Genomic DNA, 23252 nt, shown 5'->3' with positions numbered 1-23252 from the left:
TGTGGGATAAAAATAAATAGATAAATATTATATATAAAAACAAAGTGAGGTGACTTACCGAACGAAAGCGCTGGCAGGTCGATAGACCTGCCAGCACTTTCGTTCGGTAAGTCACCTCACTTTGTTTTTATATATAATTTTTCCCACGTGGAATGTTTCCTTCTATTATATTAAATAGATAAATAAATATACTGTGTAGCACAACAGCCTGTGGCAAGTCTTTCACTTGGATGCCACTAGGACGAATTGCGTGTCCTTAAAACCAAATGCCACCAATTTTTCCCAGACGATCTCCCATCCAAATACCTGGTGGGGGGGGATGCTGCTGGGGGTTGTATTACTGCTCATAGTCTTTAGATGACAGCAACTTTGTGAGAAGAATGACAATTTCTTCCTTTGGAGGTCACTAACAGAATTCCTCATCACCGCATGTGTTGTATTTTTTTCTCACAGTACTCATATTTCACATAAGTATTATTTTTTATATACCAACATTGCTCAAATATTTTAACTTCAAATATAAATTATCTACCTCCAACTAACATGTATTCAAAATTTGGCAAAGTTGTTTCACAAATGTGTTTCATCACATTTGTGAAGTAACTTTTTAGTAGCCTTATTAGTTGCATTTTTGATTTTTCCTTGGATTACAGGGACCTGGTACTTTTATAGTTTCTCTCATACTCAGTACTACTTTGAGAAGAAAACTGATAATTGTGAAGTGACTTTTTAATAGTTCCTCTTCTGATTTTTTCTTGTGTTACAGGGACCAGTTTATTCATGTAGTTTCTGTCACACTAAATATAGCTTTAAAACAAAACTGTATCACTACTCATAATTCTGCACTACAATTCATGACATAGCCAGCCAGATTTCACACCACAAATCTAAATGACCACTGAAATCAAATGACAGCAGTATGATTAAAGGTTGAGACGTAACCCTACCTGTATATATAGACACCAATCAAATTGTATCACAATTTTAAAAGTAACACACACTACTAAAGTAATTATAGATATTGTACCATCTCAAATGGACAAAGATGGAGAAGAAAATCAGCCATTGCCTTGCTGAGAGGGTAACTTGACAGTTTCCCAAGTTGATATAGGGGAATCATAGAAAACATAAATAAAGACAGTGTTTTCATCCATATTCCTCCATAACTGAATACATGTATGGAATCTTAAACACCACAACATCTCATTCACTCAATGTTTACTATGAATGACACTGTTGACAACAGGGTAATTTCCATGGATAAACATGTGTTGGAATGTTAACATGAAATAAGAAACTTTAAGGAACACTGGGCTGTATTGTTTCACAAATTCAAACAAATATTTCATCGGAGTTAATACTTTGAAATAAAGGTGACAGCTCACCACAAAGCAGAAGCATTCAATCAGGCGCACACATAAAGAAACGAAACTTGCTGGCTTTCAGACTAATCCTATTATGAGCTAAAATGCGCACGCATACACATGCACCCCCGACAGTAGACAACATTCTGTTGGAGCTACTGATAGCCTCGGAAGAGCCAGCCATGGCAAAAAATACCCTCTTACTTCAAGAAAAATATTATAATTCCAATTCCAAAGAAAGCAGGCGCTGGAAATTGTGAAAATTACCAAATTATCAGTTTAGTAAGCCACAATTGTAATAAACTAACACGAATCCTTTACATAAGCTGACCTTGAGGAAGATCACTTTGGGTTTAGGAGAAACGCAGGAGTGTGGGAGGCAATACTGATCCTACGACTTCTCATAGAAGATAGGTTAAGAAAAGGGAAAGCTACATTTTTAGCATTTGTAGACTTAGAGAAAGCTTTTAACAATGTTGACTGGAATACTCTCTTTCAAGTTCTAAAGGTAAGCAGGGGTATAACACATGGAGCAAAAGGCTATTTACAATTTGTACAGTTATGAAAGTCAAGGGGCGCGAAATGGAGGCAGTGGTTGGGAAGAGGGTGAGATAAGGTTATTCTATCTGTATACTGAGCATGCAGTAAAGACAACAAAATAAAAATTTGGAGTATGAATTAAAGTTCAGAGAGAAGAAACAAAAACTATGAGGTTTGCTGATGACTTTGCAATTCTGTCAGAGGCAGCAAAGGACTTGGAAGAGCAGTTGAATGGAATGGACAGTGTCTTAAAAGAGGATATAAGATGAACATCAAGAAAAGCAAACCGAGGTCAATGGAATGTGATTGAATTAAACCAGGTGATGCTGAGTGAAACAGATTACGAAACGAGACACTTAAAAAAGCAGCAGATGAGTTCTGCTATTTGGCAGGCAAAATAAAATTGATGATGGTTGAAGTAGAGAGGATATAAAATGTAGACTGGCAACTACACGAAAAGTGTTTCTGAAGAAGAGAAATTTGTTAACATTGAGTATAGATTTAAGTGTCAGGAAGTCCTTTCTGAAAGTATTTGTACTGAGTGTAGCCATGTATGGAAATGAAACATGGACGATAGTTTAGACAAGAAGAGGATAGAAGTTTTTGAAATGTGGTGCTACATAAGAATGTTGTATATTAGATGGGTAGACCACATAACTAATGAGTATGTATTGAGCAGAATCGGGGAGAAAAGAAATTTTTGGTACAACCTGCCTAGAAGACGGGATTGGTAGGTACGACACATTCTGAGGCATCAAGGAATCACCAATTTAGTACCGGAGGGAAGCGTGAGGGGTAAAAATCGTACAGTGAGACCAAGAGATGAATACAGTAAGCAGATTAAGAAGGATGTAGGTTGCAGTAGTTACTCTGAGATGAAGAGGCTTGCACAGGATAGAGTAGCATGGAGAGCTGCAACTAACCAGTCTTTGGACTGAAGATCACAACACAATTCTTACAGGTGTCTGAAGAAAGTAGATTGGTTGTTACTGTTGTAATTTATGCTTTCGAAGAATACTGAAGTAATCATGCAGAATTAGCTTAGTACTAAATTGAGTTTTACGGCAAGTAAATAGTCTTAAAAAAGGAGTGGGTGAGTCTTCATTTTTATATGAATAGTTGAATTACAGAATTTACACACATCAACATAAATTGGAAAGAAAAATGATTTTACTTTTCTTATTAAAAAGCTTGCAGGATAAATGAAAGATGAATTTGAACAAAATGGGTTGATTTCGAAAGACACGTCTATCAAAGTGGGGGCGGGGGTTGGTGAAGCATCATGGACATGAGAAAGAAATGATTACTAAAAGATTTTAACATTACAACAAGTTTGTGGCGATATGGTAATGAGGCGGCATAAAAAATGACAGGAGCTGAGACAGAATTCATTTAGATAAATAAGAGAACAATAAGGACAGAAGAAAAAGAGTGGTTCGCTTAATGACAAAAGACTACTTGACAGAACTTCTGTCAATCTACATGGTTTTAACATCGAGAAGGCATGAATGTAGCCAAAATACAAAGACATTTAAAAATATGGTTCTCTAGATGGTGCAATGTTAAGTTTTAGGGTTAAATATTTAGCTGCTTGCTTGTGGCAAATATGTAAACTATCATGTGTTAAGATTTTCATGAACTGTTAAGAAGGGGGTTAATGGCAATAATATTAATTAACTATTGTTAATTGGAGGCAAGGGGGCTTGCTGACCCAACAACGATCTTGACAGGTTGTGTCTATCATGTTTAATGTGAAGTTTTGGGTATGACATAGCTTTCTGTTAGAATGTTAGTTAACTGTCTACTAAACACATTCAAACAAATAACATGCGAGGCAGATTTTAACTGTTTAAATGCTAATTCCAGAGACTTACAATGAGCCCAAATATTCCAATAGTTTAAAAATGGATGGGAGGAATTAAAATTCACCACAAATGAGAGAGAGACACATTTTCTATAGGTTGAACACATCTTATTTCACTGAAGCAATTCACAAAGTAGTAAAGAACTGAAATCTGAAGTAAAAACAATAGCCTGTTAAAATATTACATGATTCATCTTTTGTGAGAAAACAACAGATGAAGTGTTTCACATGCCCACACTTGGTTGGCAGCTATGTACAATGAAGATAATCATTCTAAAAACCAAACAATAAAATAGTACAAAGAAAGACAGGCATGTTATCCATTAACAATACTATGGATCCAAACAAATGATGTGTGGTATATTTGAAGCTGGTAGTGTGAAGTTACTTGAATTATGAGTGGCGAGATTGGTGAATTGAGAGCCACTGATCTATTTAGTGACCAACAACACTTCTGATTTCAATCACACAGATTACTTCCCGTGGAGCCAACGAAGTTAACAGCAGTCTCCTATGCAACCACAACTACAACTAGTGCTGACACATGACAAAATATTGAAACTTGTATTAGACAGCCTTCAGAAGCTTGTACTGAAACCAACAAACTGTTTTGCATATCACTAACAAATTAATGCAACTACTTTCATTGGGTTTTACTGTGCCGTGATGTGCTTATTGTCATAGTTATAACTCCTTCAAACTTTGTGTGGTACTATTTATTTATTTGTCATGAATAAAAAGTGAGGTACAATGGGGTAAAGTTCAATGCCAAAAACAATGCTAGTGTAGTATCAGCTAAACATATATCAAAAAACATTAATCAATATTTTTCATGAAACTAACAAGGTTCCAGCTCAAGGCAGTAGGAACCACAACTTCAAGATGTTTTGTAGCTGTGAGGTGTAATTTAACCATGGTCCCATTCCACAGTGCTGTCACATATACTTTATTAGATAGTTTGTCATAAAACTGGACCTTTGACATATTATTAGGGAAAGTAAATAAGTGGAATGCCATTTTCTGCTGCTCCACATGTTTACAGGGCTGACTCACCAATGACATGCCTTATTTTTATTGTCATTCTTGTGCGTTAGCTGTTTTGGTTCACTGAATAGTTCTATTCATAGTGATTTCAAAGCATTTCATTAGAGTGCCCTGCTCTATGGCACAAAAGGTTTAATTGAGGGAACTTCTGCTTTCTGTATTCTGGAGGGACTAAAGCTGTGCAGTCTATTCAGAGAATGCAGCTGCAGTATGGTGATAGCTGCCTTGGTCAATAAAAATTTATGGGTGGATAAATTACTTAATAAGTGGACAAGTATCTGTCTGCAAAGAAGAGCACTCAAGTAAGCTACTTACTATTGGAAACAGAGAGGTGAGCAAAACAATTGGTGATTATTGTAATCCTACAATTTATGATATTGCGCATTAGTTGAACACTAGCCGCAGTTTAGAATCTGCAATTGTCCATGAAATTCTGCCACACACCACAAGATGACTTGCAGAATAAACATATAGCATCTTTACACTATTGGAAAAATGGGCTCATTGGGTACCATGTCAAGTGACACACACATACAAAAAGATTAATCACTGCATTGGTGAGATAGAAGGCTGTGTAGTGCTGGAGTGGGAGCAAGAAATGGGGCAGGTAGCCAACACAGCCACTAGTTTCTTTTTTCCTCCTCCTCTATTTCTTTCCTTATTATGAGCATTGGAATCGACTTCAATGAGTACTACAACTGACCAAATATACATACGCACATATATGGTGACTTGTGCGGTAGAGTTGTAGATATATTTGGCAAGTACAGAAATGTGTAGCATCTGTCTCCTTTTTTGTGTCGTACCATGTACTTAACATTTTCTGATGGACTGCAAGGACGTTCATTGACACTGAAGTAATCAATTTGATTAAACTTATCAAAGTGAACAGGCACGTTTCAGGGTCAGTAGAAAAGGAAAGAAGGTTATAACTGTGCAAATATAATTAGTTCTAATTAATCTGCAGGGGAAGTCTTATGGTGCACAGGTTTTTCACCTCTCTCTCTCTCTTTTTTTTTTTTTTTGGGGGGGGGGGGGGGGGGGGGGGCAATTATAGCATTCTTTAGCTAGTTCCATAGTGTAATAGAAATATCAAAACAATCTACTTAAGGAAGTGCTATGAAAAAGAAATGCATGTCACATAAAGGCTTGTTTTTAAAGTCTGAAGAACGCATTTTCAAAAACAACTGAAGGAACATGCTAACTACTTCAACAACGATGACAGTAAAACTGCTCCCAAGCACCACTTGTAAATAGAATAAGAAGGTAGTAATGTGATATTTGTACATTACGAACTGGTTGATGTGGTTCAAATGGTGGTTTATGGAGTGTGGAATGATGTCACATTGAGGACAATTTTTAAGGTATCATAACTGTGAGTGAAGCCAAGTACAATTTTTGAAATGCAAGCAGTGACCTCTATAAAAACATTTTATACAGAAGACACTCTTTCATCTTAGTGACAGTAGCGATAACAACTAACCAAAAAATAGATTCATTGCATAAATTCACATCCGTAAGCTAAGATACACTCGGAATCAATTAAAAATGGCTGAATGTAACAACTTTGTGCATATTAAAGTGTTTCGAACACGAAACAACAGGCATACGTGGTACACCAATACACGACAACTTAGTGTGTTCCCTTAAGTTGATGCTTGCAGAGATGTCGGATATAGTGGTTCCACTTGACTGTTGTGAGCATTTGGCACCACTTGTTTGAGTCATATGGAAGCAGATGATTTGAGGCAGACCAGTAATATAAAGTTGGCTGCAGCTTCAGTTTATGTCCGACATGAAGATTCCAAATGGCAGAAACATTTGATGGCAGTATGGGAAAGGATAACTATAGACTGATTAAAATTACTTGATAGTTTACATCTGTCACATGCTGCTACAGTTTTGCTTGGTTATAGATGACACATAAACATGGCAGGTCACTTCACAAATGCTGCTAATGTGTAAGAAGGAGCAATGTTGGAAGTGACCACCACAAGGTACAATGGAAACAGAAATGCCAACAGCCGATTTTAAGTGATTAATGACTTAACCACAAACTCGTGAAGTGTAATGTATTCGAGAAAATGGTGAGCACCAACCTGCAGGAGAACAAGAGTCACAATTGCTTTGTCCACAGCACTTAAAGCTAACATCTACGACCAAACTCAAAACAGAAAACTTCCAGTTTTAGTTGTAAAAGCAAACTGAAATTTATCACTGCCAATAGTTACCTGGCACACAATGGTTACCCAGGCTGCCGCATTACCAACCAATGAGCAGTCCTGCTTGGCACATGGTTGCAGATTATACTTGACACAAGCAGGTTCCAAATGGAAAAATAATGATAGGAAGAAAAATAAGGGTGAATAAAACAGTCAATACAATGATGACAATGATATGGAAAAATGTCAGAAATATGACCTTCCACAAATCTGGTTGATACACTAACCGCTTTCCTATGCCAGCGCACTGCAGAAAATTGCGGTATTTACGACTCTGGAGACCCAGTTACAACAATTCATTGCACCTTTCCAAAAATTTGGCTTCATACTATGTCATGCAAAACTTATCTAGTGTCAGCTGATCTCTGGGATTAGAACAACTGTATACTTCATGCTGAATCGCATCCTGTGCAAAAGGATTCAGTAGTTTGTGTGTTTGTTTGTGTGTGTGTGTGTGTGTGTGTGTGTTTTGGTGTGGCTGTCATGTGTGATGAAGTATGAAGTAACAAAGCCCAACCCAGGATTTGGAATGGAAACACATCAAGAAAGTGAAAATGAACTGACATATTGATTGTGGCAGTTTGGCAATGGCAAACAATTTAGTCATGACATAAGCATTATGATTGGACAAAACCAGCTACAATGAGAACTGTCAACTATCAATTAATTTTCATCATCATTTCATCCTCATCATCGGCGCACAAGTTGCCCAATGTGGTGTCGACTAAAATAAGACTTCCATTTGGTGGCCGAACTTCCCCAGATGGGACCTCCTGGTCAACGATGCCATTCGCTAATTTTCATTTTTTTTAAAAAATTTTAATTGGACTGTACTTGCCACAATCCTGTATCAAATTTTATTGACTTATCCAAAGTGCCAAAAGACACACAACAAACACAGGAAAAATGACCACTTTAGAAATATGACATTTCACATAGTTCATCAAGAATGACATTGAATATTGTAAAATAATGGGTGTGGCATTCATAGAGCTCTCCACTACCTATAATACTGTACCCTCACACTCCTGACGCACAATACCTATCTATATTGCAACAAAAGACTACAATTTGACTGTGGCTACTGGAGGTCAGCTTGAGAAAACCATGTGGTATTTGTGAATTCGCGTGAAGACAGAAAAATAACCTAGATCAGGGCACTGTACTGGCCCAAAAGTTTTTAATATTTATACCAAATAACAACCACTACTGAATGACACCACAAACTTAATATACATTAATAACCAAGCTTTGGGTGTGGTTCATAAGGCTGAAGCGATACTCACTATAACACCGACAGGTTTGAAGAATAGTATATCTGGAACCAACTTGAGCCTAACCCACACTTCAGTTTGCACATTGCGTCTCTACACCAAGCAAGTGTCAAGAGCACTCCAGGTTACGTGAAGGCAAACACTGTTGGACCACTGACCTCATGTCAGATATTTGGATATTACCCTAGACAGGGGCCTGACATACAAACAGCACTACATCAACACAGAAATGAAAATCAGCGGAAACTGGTAGCCTCACTCTGGGCTGCTAAACCATGCACCCATTAAGCAAGCTATGTCACATTCAACGAATCCTGCTGCCCTGTACAGTCTGTCTGAAAACTTCTCCGAGAGATAAGATCTACCATATGGCTGGGATAACTGCATTTACAATTTGATAGAGGACAGCTACCTACAAACAAAATCCACTATCTGGCATCTGACACATGGGTTACGCATAGTTACAATTTCACATCATCAAATCAAGAACTAGTTTCCTCAGAGCAATGGAGGACTATGAACACCAAAGTCAGCCTAAAGAGGATATGTGGTTGCCTTTTAAGGATGAAAATTGGATTGAACCATTAGAAGAATTAGCCCTTGGCCATCATGAAAATTGGGAAGTATCAGAATCCATTAAAAGGCTTTGGAATAGCAATAACAAGATGCAAAGCAAATCTTGTGAAATGGTGATGTACAATATTATCTACCACATGCAATTTCAGGGAGGTCCAGGCAAGCCAACACACATTCCTGTCCTTATTGCCTCACCAAGTGCAGCCTAGATGACCTCATGTCAGAAACTCATAAAGCAATTGATGTTCCACACTTTGGGGCAAAACTAGTTCAAGTTACACTCTGTGTTTTGTAATTTGTAATTTCTGTTATATTTTTTGTCTGATACACTATTCTTTGTTTTCTTTCTCTGAATTTGTAATCCGATTCTACTGACACAAATAAAAAAATTAGATTTACTGTTACAATTTCACATCATCATTTGTCATTTGATTTTCATTTAAAAGATAAAAACGAAAGACTGGTTACAGAAAGCCACAAAACAAAGAAACTGCCTGACACAAGTTGGAGGGGGGGGGGGTGGGGGGTGGGGGGGGGGGGGGGAGGAGGAAAAAAATCAAATGTGTGTGAAATCTTATGGGACTTAACTGCTAAGGTCGTCAGTCCCTAAGCTTACACACTACTTCACCTAAATTATCCTAATGACAAACACACACACCCATGCCCGAGGGAGAACTTAAACCTCCGCCGGGACCAGCCACACAGTCCATGACTGCAGCGCCTTAGACCGCTTGGCTGATCCCACACAGCAACACAAGTTAGAAGTGATATTATTAATGAATACTAATTTTTTACTAAATAATTTGTATACTGAAACAAAACAAGTGTTGTCAACACATTTTAATATTTCATACAGACGAGAGCTTCAGTCATACCTGTTCATACTCTTCATTGATTATCTTGGGCTCTTCATGTCGCTGGAACCACATCATGTACTTTGTATGGAACCTCCAGCTCTGTTTTTTAAGGGCCTTCGCTGCTAGGTACTGTGCCTTTGTTCCCTCCATATAATAAAAAATAAAGAAGAGCGTTTCCGTCGACAGCCGCTGGAAGAATTCCACAGTGTCCGAATGTGGCAACGGAGTCTGCAGTAATCAAAAACAGTATTGTTAGTAGTTGTTTTTGCATACAGTATATTCAAAAGTGCATCTACTTGCCCTTGGCCTAACACAGAATAGGTTATGAAACTGGTCTTTAAATAAATTACTCAAAAGAGTACTCAACCAGTTATTATTCAAGACAGAATAAAATGATGACAATGAGGTAAATATTAATGAAACAGTGGGTGCATGAAACTGTGAATTTCAATGTTGAAATTTTTACGGAGTTTATCAACAAAATAACACCTTAATTTAACATTTTTGCAATGATACATACAAATTTTAAAGAATTACTTGCTATACACATACAAATTAATGACAGCAGTTTAATCTTACATTAATCCACAAGATTATGAAGGCAATATATGTTTTTTCTTTCTTTGACAGGCAGAACAAACCAAGCTAAATGGCTAATAAGGGCACACTGGCTCTCAAGATACAGTGAAATCTGGGCTGATGGGCAACAACCCATTCCTGACACTGTATCTTCAAATATGCTCTACAAGTACACTATCATTAAATGTTTTTGGTAAAATGATAGGAGTTTTTTTACATAGGAAAAAAGAAATTACATTCTGCTAAAGTTAATATTGTATAAATAACCAATGTACCAATCACACAAACTGTGAGAGGTTTCACGATCAAAACTTAAAGTTGAAACTTAAACAGTCAGTTGCATGCAAGGAACTACGCAAAATGAGTTCTTACTGCATAAGAGGCTGGGATTGTTGGCAATAGGCTGTCAATTTTATTCAACTTTGAACAATTGTGAATTTAATTTATATAATCTATTGCTTGTGGGACACCATTTCTTCTTTTTAAAGCAAGTGAAAAAACTATGTAGCAGAAAAATCTTCCACAGTATACATATTTTGTGATTTGAATAATCTGTATGTTTTTCCAGTTTTTCTTATTACTGCCATCAGTTTTACACTGATTGAGACCTCGATACCACTTTTGTTGCCATCACCATAAGATCATTGTCACTACGTTGAAAATATTCAGGTAAACATGACTAAAAAATGATATTTTATAGAACTGAACTGAAGTGTAACCTGTTTGGAGAAGATTATGCACACTACTGTTCCTCACATTATTATCTACCAAATGAGAAGACCGCAACACACACCAAATTTCAAGTGTAATTTATGAAAGTGGCTTTTCTGCACTGTAATTGCAGTCATGGTAGCATTTATAACTCCCAAGAGTGACCTTTGCAAGCACTTAACGAAAACAAAATAATTATCTCATTCTTGTGTATGCGCCCTTTAGTAAATACTATGCCTATTGTAATTGGAAAATGATACAAGCATCTTCTTGTGAAGAAAGCAGTACTATAATGCGCATAATGCTGAATGTGTTGGAGGGACACATCATGCCTCCCCAATGACCCCACACACAGTTTCAAGGGGGGGAGGGGCGGCCCTATTAATGTTACTGCTGCCATTGGATTTGGATGTATGAAAGATTTTCCCATGTATAATACTCACTACTTAGATTACATTTCCAAAACACTCTGCAGTATGAATCACAGTTTTTATTAAAATTAATGTGATACATTCAGATTTCTGTCACTTCTGAAATAGTTGAGCCTAGTAGGTCAATGGGTGCTCTTGTAAATTTGATGTTATTTAACGTTTCACTTATTTTCTTTTGTTGTTAGTAATCTGACATACAGTAATATTAAACAAAGCTGTCAGATCAAGGTTTTACGTTGAAGATACCCAAATTAATCTGTGCACATGCGTTTTTTACTTCCTTCCAGTAATTACATTGCCTTCCAAATCTATTTTCCCCCTGTATTCCTTGTTAGTCCAATACTACATGTATCAGTCTCCAATGCGAACACAGTTGTCAAACATATCAGACTGACAAATAAATTCTTATATCTGGAAATGTATGCTTACAGATAACGAAAACCGCAAGAGTGGGATGTGTCATATGTGTACTGATTGACAAATAGTGTTGTAGTGGGATCTTAATTATGAACGCAATGTCACTTCACCTTTTTCAAATGCATTTCAAGCAAAATAAGTCACTTGGTCTGAAACTTTGAGAGCTATCTGCTACTTCTTGACTGCCAAACAACTGTGGTAAACATGCTCACAATCTTCGTTAACATGACTGAATTACTTCATTATTCTCACCTTTCAATTCATAGACCCCTCTTTCTCTTTTTTTTTCTTTCATTTATTATTTACGACTCCCTTTCTTAACTTTTTACAAGGTGCGTTTGGAACGCAATGCAGTTTCTCCCAAGCATTCCTATTCGTACCAGTTTCACATCACTTGAGGTATATGGAGCAGACACTAACTTTACATCCCTGCCTACATCAGTTTGATACAAGCTCCAGAAGTATCTGCATCGCTGTTGCTGTGAACTTTTCGATAGTGTACATAGTATGATGCACAATGCAGTCAACACTCTGACACGGAACATGATTAATTTTTGTGCCATACTCATAAAATGTTATGTTGACAAGTAGTTGAAGAGTCAGCAAGCCTAAGTGAACTCTGCTTTGTCATATTCTCAAGTTTCAAGATGGCTGACATCATTTAAGGAGGACTGGGAAAAGATAGACAATGAATTCCATTCAGGATGGCCATAAACCAGTAAAAGTTATGAAAATGTGTGTAATATTTGCGATCTTGCGAACATTGACAATGGAATATATATGCAGGTGCTAAAAGAGTGTTTCCATGTTCCAAAAACAACTGTATACAACACCATTAGTGACAATTTGACAATGTGGAAAGTGCAAGCTGAGCTGGTTCCAAAACTGATGACTGCCGACCACAAGAACAACAGAGTCGTGATCATGAGAGAACTTTCAGATGCACGCAAACCAAACCTCACTTTTTTTGGATAATATCATTATCAGTGACACAACACACGCAATACAGGTGTATGGTTACAAACCTAAGAAGGAACTCTAATGTTCTGACAAGAACATTTTGGAGTTCCATTGTCCATCAGACAGCTAGAATGAGAAAGTTGAAAATGAAAACCATACTAACTGACCTATTCAACACCAAGAGTGTTATTTACATGATTTTGTACATTGCATGGACAAAGAAGGAAATGGTTGATATCTGCCAGTCACACCTCAACAACAATCCTAGCCACATATCTCTGCTTTCAGGAGTTTCTGGCGAAACCCAAGTTAGCAACCTACTCCAACCCCTACAGTCATCATGTGGCTCCTGCAGCTTTTTTTTTCTGCTTCTACAAGTCAAGCCTGAAAGGTGTCCATTTAGTGACCACAAAATACAGTCAGTACAACACACCAGCTACAAAATTTATTTCTGTCAACAGTGTCCAGGATGCATACACTGCATGGCCGAGTAGTTGGAAAATTGTATAGACGTCTCAGCTGTCTTTCGTTCTTTACCTCAAACAAATTTCTTTATGATTATCAAGCCAAATTAAAAATAACTAAAAAGACTCAACAAACTGGCCATGCTATAAACAGTTCTCACATTGTTGTTGTCTCTCTCTCTCTCTTTTTCCTTCTTAATGAAAAAGACAAATAAACAAACTTCATAATTAAATAATGAACAACTTTCTTGTACAACATTTACAATTATCAGGTGGTACTTTAACAGTCCCATCTGTGATACACTACCCTAATAAACATGTATCAGTTTTTAACATTCAAGTTTGGATAACTTCTTTCAATACTTTCACCAACAGATATATTAATGTTAATGAATGAAGATGTGTCTCATTTAGGTGACATCAAATAGCTTAACAAGTTTATCAATATGTCTAACTGCAGTTCTCATACCTGGTTGTAATACGCAGGTGTTGGGCATGGATTTCTTGGCAAATATGGCCTTAACCGCTCTGAATCTGATGGATGAGGCATATGGTAATATGCAGCTTCCATCATCTGGAACTGGCACTGGTGTTCTTTCTGCAAAGGTACTGGACCAAGAGGAGCGACACCCAGCAATGGTGGTATGTGGGCCTCAGATGTTTCCGAAACTTGCGATTTACTATCAAACAATCCCCTGCTAGGTTCAGATGGTGGAATTTCCAGACCTGCTCGATCAATCACCTGCTGCGCAATTGACTTTAGGGATGACATACCTTCAGGAACCTAGAATACATTAAAACAGTATAATAATGAATACATACATATTTGATCACACACAACAGTGATGGAAAAATTTATTAAATTCATGAATAAGACTGAATGGATAGAGTCTTAGCTTGTTGGTTTCAATCCAACTGCATAATGATTTCGCTATAATGGATGTTCAAAACAGAAGGATACACATTTTCTTCGTGTCACATGGCAAATGTTCATCTTTCAACAGAAGCAAGTTTGGTCAATGGTGCTACCTCTTTCGTCAACTGTTGCTTGGTTGATTTTACAAACCAAAATGGCCTCAATGATTTTATTTAAAACTATGTATTAGTTATATTATGGTAAAAAACTTTCAATACCCAAGATTGCATAAATTAGTCTTTATTTTCGACAACCGGTTTTGAGAGACATAACAGTCATCTTCTAGTCTTCAAAAAAATTTATGTTACCATCATTCTGTATGTCGAAACCGGTTGTCAAAGATAAGGCTGAAATATGTTATCTCTGCACTGGAAAGTTTTTTTATCAAGTAAAACAGATCGCTGCTCCAAATTTCTCAACAGGAGAAAATTCAGTGTATTATTATGCCAAACATAAATTATAGTTTAACAGGTGAATGAAATATTTTGAGTCTAATACATACAATAAGTGAAAAGACCACCACTCATTGCATATACGAAAGGAAGAGAAATTCCTGTTTGGTATATTGAGTCACAGTCAACTTCCTAGACTGAACTTCTCTTGGCAGCAGTATAAACTTCAATCTAAACTACATAGTTAAGTAAGTGAAGCACAGTGAAATAAGGAATGTATCTCCTCTCATCTCCTCTTTTTCAAATGACATCATTGCCCTTATCTGACTAGCAAAAATTATCAATAATAATATACACACAGGCATATTCATTTTTAGGATATACGAATAGACTAAATATTTAACACAAACAGGAGAGTTCAGTGCTGACTTAAATCATTAAAATATAATATTGTGTTGGTACAGAGGGGCGGGGGCTAGGATTCAAATGGTCTCAGTTGTGCAGTAGCCACTGTTGCCAAGCACACTAGAGGCTTCCACTGCCACAGGGTGATCAACTTTGCTTCTCGCCATAGTTTGACTGTGGCCATTGATTTGGGTCAACAGTTCTGATTTCGCATGTACCTGCCTCTGATGGGGGAGGACTGGTCTCTGAACTATACAGATGAGACTGTCTTTACAACATAATCTTCAATTCCACAAACCTACTGGCTTCATCCTCCGTTAACCCTACCGGCCTCATCCTCCGTTAACCATTGTTAAACCACCACCTCCATCTACCCCTGTCACATTGACCCCCCCCCCCTCCACTCTATTTTGATCCTACTATCCATTAACTTACTGTCACATTGTGCTCTCTGTGTTCTACCTCTTCCTATGTTCTATCTTGCATCACTATACTTTCAGTCCATTTTTCCACTACATTGCATGTCACACACAGCTTCCTCAGCCTGCACCCTAACAATCTTACTGGGGCTACATCCCTATCCTATTCCATTGCTGGTTCTCTGTAGCTGTCACTGTCCATTCCCTTCCTCTTCCCTTGTTCCTCTCAATTACTGCTCCCAAAACAACCCCTCACCTTAACCAGTCTACAGGACTGGAGTAATGTGGGAAAGGGGGGGGGGGGGGGGGGGAGAGAGAGAGAGAGAGAGAGAGAGAGAGAGAGAGAGAGAGAGAATCTGTTTGTAAACTTGAATTTTAGTGCAGTGTATCCTGTACAATAACATCCAGTATCCAGTTTCGAGTCATAGTCGACATACAGTTTAAATCTGGCAGGAAGTATCAACATGGAGAATAACATTTTTATTGTGTACCAGAAAGTTACGAGCAACTGAAGAACAATAATGCAAAGCACGCAGGTCACACCCAACAAACATTAACTATGTAGGTATCCCCGTTTTAATTGCAGACTAATATACTATGCTATGTTCCTAATACAAATTACTGTTTATATTAATTAGAACACAAACAGAAGAAACATTAAATTTAGGCATGGGGGACAGCCGTAACATTTGAATTATCACCACCAAAAGATAAAATTATGTGAACTGTATTTTGTTTGTTTTCTGGTGCATGTCTGCAGTCCTGGCACACACTGAAAACCCCATGCCGCACTAACGCACAGCATGCCACTAGAGGGAAAGCCCACTGATACAATGGAGTGGAGTGTGCCATTTTGTTTTGGCTCCTCTGGTGGCATGCTACAGAGAAACGGTGTAAGGATTTCAATGCGTACCATGATTGAAGACGTTTACCTGGTTACCAGGGAGAAAAATCTTTGTGACGACTACACCTCAAACATTGTGACTATAAATGCTGCCTGTAATGATTTTCAAATAACCACATACATACATGAAAAAGGAAGAAAGAGAGAGAAAGAGAGAGAGAGAGAGAGAGAGAGAGAGAGAGAGAGAGAGAGAGAGAGAGAGAGTTCCTGTCTCCTACTGAGACACTGGATTGATTTAGCCATGTTTGGTGTACATACTACTTACTATCTTGGAATTAATAAAATCCAGTTAGCTCCCATAAGGCTGAAACACAACAACTGGTTCCCCCAACATCTAGGATTTCCCCACACAACAAGCATTTTATGTGAGTAGTGTCAGATTGCGTTCCAGGGAGTATATATGTGTTTGGACATAGATGAGCAGACAGGGGACAAGGAGGAAGGATGAGGCGGACAGAGAGACAGGGGGAGAGGGACATGGTCAGAGAGAGATTGAGTGAAAAGTGGGGGTAGGGGTAGCAGGCAGGTAGAAGGTGGAGAGGTGTAGTGAGTAGGTGGAAAAGGAAAAGGGTGGAGGAAATGGGCTAGGGGGAGGGAAAGGCAAGGCAGCAGAGAGGGGGAAGAGGAAGGGTAAGATGGGCAGGGGCAGGGGGTAAGGGCCAGGTCAGTGGGGTGAGCGTCAGGCTGGCTGGGAGAGGGCCAGGCTGGCTGGGAGAGGGCCAGGCTGGCTGGGAGAGGGCCAGGCTGGCTGGGAGAGGGCCAGGCTGGCTGGGAGAGGGCCAGGCTGGCTGGGAGAGGGCCAGGCTGGCTGGGAGAGGGCCAGGCTGGCTGGGAGAGGGCCAGGCTGGCTGGGAGAGGGCCAGGCTGGCTGGGAGAGGGCCAGGCTGGCTGGGAGAGGGCCAGGCTGGCTGGGAGAGGGCCAGGCTGGCTGGGAGAGGGCCAGGCTGGCTGGGAGAGGGCCAGGCCAGCAGGGGTACGACCAGACCGGGAGGGGGAGTGGGGCAGTCTGGAAGAGTGGGGGGCCCCAGTCAGGCTGCGAGAGTCGGGGGGGGGGGGGGGGGGGCAGCTAAATGAACATGGGCAGAGGGGACAGGGGAAGAGCCAGAAGGGCAATCAGACAGCTTGGGGTAGGGGGAGAAGTTAGTTGGGTGTAGGGGTTTGGCCAGCTGAGTGGCAGGTTGGGCGGGTGAGGCTCTGGATGGAGGGGGAGGGACTAGATGGAAGGAGAGAGACAGGGTGGATGGGGAGACAGGGGAAGGGGAAGGATTAAGTGACCATGGGGAGGAGATGAGCAGAGAGGGGTGGTAGGGGGTGATGGAGAGGGAGTGGTGGCAGGAGGAGTCTGGCAATGTGGGGTGGGAGGAAGAGACGGACGGAGAGTGATGTAGGAGGAGGAGATGGACAGAGAGAGGTGGGAGGAGATGGAGAAAGATAGGAAGGAGATGGAGAAAGATAGGGAGGAGATGGAGAAAGATAGGAAGGAGATGGAGAAAGATAGGAAGGAGATGGAGAATGATAGGAAGGAGATGGAGAAAGATAGGAAGGAGATGGAGAAAGATAGGAAGGAGGAGAAAACAGAGAGGGTGGTAAATGTGTGTTATGTGTGTGCTGTTTGCATCAGCAGGTGACAGCCCATGTGTATAAGGCTAGCGCGCGCGTGCACACACGCACGCACACACACACACACACACACACACACACACACACACACACACACACGTTTTGTGTGTGTGTGTGTGTGTGTGTGTGTGTGTGTGTGTGTGTGTGTGTGTGTGTGCGCGTGTGTGGTCGCATAAATGTCTAAACTGATTTCAACCTATTTTTGTACACTTATTACTCATTATACTGAAAGAAGAACTAAGGGGGTAACTACCACCTAGTTCCCATGGGGTGGAGCTGAGGTTAAAAATAGTTGGTAATGTCCGACATGTACAGCGCCCTGTATGACTGGCATGTTGTGCAGGCAGTATCAGAATGTGTTGCAGGGGAATACTTGCAGATAGGAATGGATGAACAGAAAGAGGCGGGAGGAGGAGATGGGTAGTGAGGGAGGACGAGATGGAAAGAAAATGGGGGAGTAAGAGATGGACACAGAGAGGGGACAGGATAAGACGCACAGAGAGAGAGAGAGAGAGAGAGAGAGAGAGAGAGAGAGAGAGAGAGAGAGGGGGGGGGGGGAGGGTGATAAAAGGCTGGTGGAAGATGAGGGGTAGGAGCAGGAGTTGGACATAGGGTTGGAGAGAATGGACAGAGACATGGGGGAGAAGCAGATGGAAAGGAAAGAAAGAAAGGAAGATTGGGTTTAATGTCCCATTGATATCAAGGTCATTAGAGATGGAGCACAAGCTCACACTGTGTTTAGGATGCGGAAGGAAACTGAAATTGGCTGTGCCCTTTCAAAGAAACCATCCCAGTATTTGCCTGGAGCGATTTAGGGAAATCATGGTGCAGATAGAAAGGGATGGTGCACATGAGGAGAAGGCGGAAAGAAAGAAAAGAGAGAGAGCGATATGGAGTGGGGGGGGGGGGGGGGGAGGAGACGTTTGCGATATATGTGCTGTCTGTAGGTGAAGCTGTGGGTAAAAGGCCAGCAATAAATAATCTGCAATGTGTGGTGGTGGTGGGTAGTGTTTAACGTCTCGTCGACAACGAGGTCATTAGAGACTGAGCGCAAGCTCGGGTTAGGGAAGGATTGGGAAGGAAATCGGACGTGCCCTTTCAAAGGAACCATCCCGGCATTTGCCTGAAACGATTTAGGGAAATCACGGAAAACCTAAATCAGGATGGCCGGAGACGGGATTGAACCGTCGTCCTCCCGAATGCGAGTCCAGTGTGCTAACCACAATCTGCAATGTGTGACATCATGTATAAACAGTAGTAGGAATTTCAATGCCAATGGTCTTATAAGCAAGTAATTAATCTTCCTACATTAAGATACCATTGAGATATTTGGTATAGCACAGTCATATCTTATGAGAGTGTAGTAACACTGTTACTGTTTACAGCTTATAATCATGGTCTACAGTGTAACACTAGAGACTCTTTGAGACTATTCAAAGATGATGCTATTGTCTACAGGAAGATCGAAATGCCAGAAGAGCGTAGTAAAATGGCAGACCTGCAGAGAATTCACGATCTGTACAGGGACTGGTGATTGACTTTGAATGTAACATAAATAAATATAATATAATGTGAATAAATTGGCAATGAGGTCCACAACTCTTTGATTGTATGAGGGTCATTCAATAATTGAAGAGACAAATTGGTCTGGGGAAAAAACTGCTAGTAGGGCAAGTTTGGTACTTTTATGGCTGCAAATTGGCATCAATGGGAGGAGCTCTGGTCAGCTGATGTATCAACATTGTTTTGTTTATAACCTCAAAAATACATTTCAAGATGGCGGGTCTACTTGAAATGTCCACATTAGTAGAACAATGTTCTGTTATTTATTTTTTACTTGCTGAAGGTGAGAAACCAGTGAATATACAGGGTGTACATAAAGTCCGGGAACACTTCCATTTATTTATTGCACAAGAACTAAACATTGTACAGATGTCATACATACTGCATTTTGAAGAGGAACTCTGAAAGTTTTTTACAAACATTCGATATGCGAACCATGGGCAGACATCAACATGGTAATCGAATTCTTGACACACCCGTCCCAGCATGGCATTGTCGACTGTGGCAGTCACTTCCCGTATTCTCTCCTGGAGCTCTGTTATGCCACGTGGTAGAGGCAGTTCGTACACCAGATCTGTAATGTGTCCCCACAGAAAAAGTCACACGGAGTGAGATCTGGTGATTGGGGAGGCCATTTCATGAAACATGCTGTTACCTTCTGTGGCACGGCAGATCCATTGATGCGGCTCCAATTTGAACGGTTTCATAGACAGCTTCTGTCACAGGACTTTCCACACTGTCATTGGAGCCATTTCGAGTTCACGGAATGCACGATGCACCAATTTCTTTGGACTCCTTATGCATGTCTCTCATATGCACTCCACATTCACTTCACTCACACTGGGACGTCTGCTTCTCTTTTCCAGGCACAAGTAACCCGTCTTAACAAATTTGTTGTGCCAGTGGTAAATGGCCTTCCTTGTTGGTGGATTCTTTCTGTACTTGGTTCTAAACATCCACTGAACAGCTGTAGCACACTTGTTTTTATCGAACTCCAACACACAGAAAGCTCGCTCCGCACCTGAACTTGCAATGTTTGTGACTAGTGCTGACTATCGGCAAATTACCAAACTACGTTGTGGCGGTATAAATGGGAAAAAAACTTTCAGTGTTTCTCTTCAAAATGACGTATGTATGATATCTGTATAATGTTTGGTTCTAGCGCAATATATCATTGAAAGTGTTCCCGAACTTTATGTACACTCCGTTTTCTGCAGAATGTCTATAAAGTTTATGGTGAAGGTTGTATGAATCGTGGAAATTTTTACAAGTGGGTAGAGCACTTTAAAAATGGTCGCGACTCAGTGACTGGCCGACCAGTTGCAGTTTCAACTCCCTCACTTGAAAGTCGAATTGATGACATTATTTGTGCCGACCGCTGTATGAGTGTGGAAATGATAATTGATAAGGTTCAAGTTAGTACTGGTACAGTTCATAACATTACCTGTAACAAGCTGAAATACCGCAAAATATGTGCAAGATGGGTCCCAAAGGAGTTGACACGGCTACACAAAGAAACAAGGTTGAGAGTGTGCACAGAGCTAAAGGAATGTTATGAAAGTGGAGTTGTGCACTTCCTCAACAAAATTTTAACTTGTTACGAAACTTGGGTTCACTATTATGAGCCAGAATCAAAAAGACAAAGCATGGAGTGGAAGCACACGAACTCACATGTCAAGAAAGAAGTCAAACCCAAGCATCAGCAGAAAAAGTAATGTTGACAGTGTTTTGGGATGCTGAAGGTCCAGTTTTTTGTGATTATTTCAAAGAGCAGTGTACAATGAACAGCCAATACTACTCAGATTTGCTTTTAAACAAAGTAAAGCCAGCCGTGAGAGAGTGGCATCATGGATCTCAGAGGAATGGTGCGATTCTCCAGCAAGACAACGCACACCCTCATATTGCTCAACTAACCAATGAAACCAATGATAAATGGGCCGGGAAGTACTGCCTCATCCTCCTTACAGTCCTGATTTAGCACCTAGTGATTTCCATTTGTTTGGTGCACTGAAGGAGGCATTGTGTGGAAAGAGGTTCCAGGACAAGGAGTACGTGAAAAAGTTTGTGGGAAATTGGTTCAAACATAAAGAGTTCTTTGCAGCCAGAATAAAAAAGCTTGCAGTCCGTTGGAATAAGTGCATATATGTTCAAGGGGATTATGTTGAATAGTACAAAAAGCATTGTTTTGTAAAAATAAACACTTTTTTCTCCAGACCAATTTGTCTCTTTAATTATTGAATGACCCTCATACTACTGGAAACAAATCACTAGAAACAATAACTAACATAAAACACAAGGAGAAAACATTACACACCACATAAAATAAATAGTAGAAAAGCATATGTGAGTCTGTGATTCATTTGGAAAATCTTAAGGAAATGTAATTCAGTTATGAAAGAAGTCACCTAAGAAACATTTGTTTGACCAGTTCTTAAGTACAGTTCATTAATACCCTTTCTTCATTCTAATCTGCTAGCCTTACAGTTGGTTTGTGTGATTAACACCTCAGAAGTGCAAATGAATGAACTAAACCTATTCTTGCAAAACCACGAGTTGGATTAATAGAAAGGATAGAGAAGACCCAATGAAGAGCTGCATGTTTCGTCATGGGATTGTTCACTCAGTTTGAAAGTGTTATGGAGACGCTCAATATGCTGCAGTGGAAGGTGCTACAAGTGAGGTGCTATGCTTCAAGAAAGTGCACTCACCAAGAAGATGTGAACAACATAATACTTCCTCCCACATATGTCTTACTAAATATCACATCTAGAAAATACGATAAATTAGAGCTCATAAGCAGTTAATTCTTGCCATGTGCAATGCCACATACCATAAGGTGTCTTACAGAGTGTAGGCCTACATGTATTGGTAGAAACTTCACCAACACACTATAAATTATAAATAGGTTAAAATGTATCATATTTTACATCTCAATGCTCAGCTGTTGGTTGTCAAGAAAGCAATTTCTTTGTAATAAGAATTTTATCACCTTCGAAGAATACTGGGAACAGAAATTGGCATTAGTAGAGTAACGTAACCTGCCAATGCAGCTGTCTTCTGGATTCAACATAATGCCAAAGCATTCCAAAGAACTGTTTTTAATTTAGATAAGATTGCATTCCCAAGACCAGAAACAAACTAGGCTACTAGAGAAATACTACACTGCACATCTTGTACACAGTGGTATATAACAAAATACAGTATAAAGACATTTTTATGTAATAAGACTTGTCACTGGAAGTACAACCATATTTTCACATCGAACTACAGATCATTAGTTTCATCCTGAGAGACCAGGTCAAGAAATTGGACATGACTTTGTTTCAATATGGTTACAGCAGCATGCAACTACTGTGATTAATGCTGAAGTCTGTCTTGTTAATAATTGTAAATTGTTATTGAAATTTATGATCTGAAAGTACACAGCTAGGAAACGTGAAATGGTTCTGTTACTAGATATCGCCTGCTTCCTATTATTTCTAGTGATGATGTTATAACTGCACACTGACACAGACCTAACTGAAGATCTACAACAACTCAAGAATCTGAGACACACTACACATCGGACATACAAACTGTGCCGCACACCTGAAAAGCACACTGCTTGCATGCAGAAGCAAAACAGAGTCATTCAAGCCATGAGAAATGCAAAACTCACGCGTTCCCATACTCTAAATGGCAACAAAAATATACCAGCTGTCCTATGGAAAAACTGGCATGGTCTTGGTAT

At 39.6% G+C, this 23252-nt stretch overlaps 1 protein-coding gene across 1 annotated transcript in view; it reads right to left on the bottom strand.

The window, feature by feature from the left end:
- LOC124787399 (CCR4-NOT transcription complex subunit 3) overlaps positions 1-23252 on the bottom strand; it is a 96152-nt gene that overhangs the window by 7386 nt on the left and 65514 nt on the right. Inside the window, exons 10-11 of the mRNA XM_047254336.1 lie at positions 13773-14087; positions 9760-9969 (exon numbers count right to left, since the gene is read on the bottom strand). Coding sequence (XP_047110292.1) covers positions 9760-9969; positions 13773-14087 — 525 coding nt within the window. The remainder of the gene's footprint in view (positions 1-9759; positions 9970-13772; positions 14088-23252) is intronic.

The sequence above is a fragment of the Schistocerca piceifrons genome, chromosome 1, assembly GCF_021461385.2.
Source record: "Schistocerca piceifrons isolate TAMUIC-IGC-003096 chromosome 1, iqSchPice1.1, whole genome shotgun sequence".
Lineage (NCBI taxonomy): Eukaryota > Metazoa > Arthropoda > Insecta > Orthoptera > Acrididae > Schistocerca > Schistocerca piceifrons.
The sequence above is the reverse complement of the archived record's forward strand: the minus strand, read 5'-3'. Positions and strand labels throughout refer to the sequence as shown.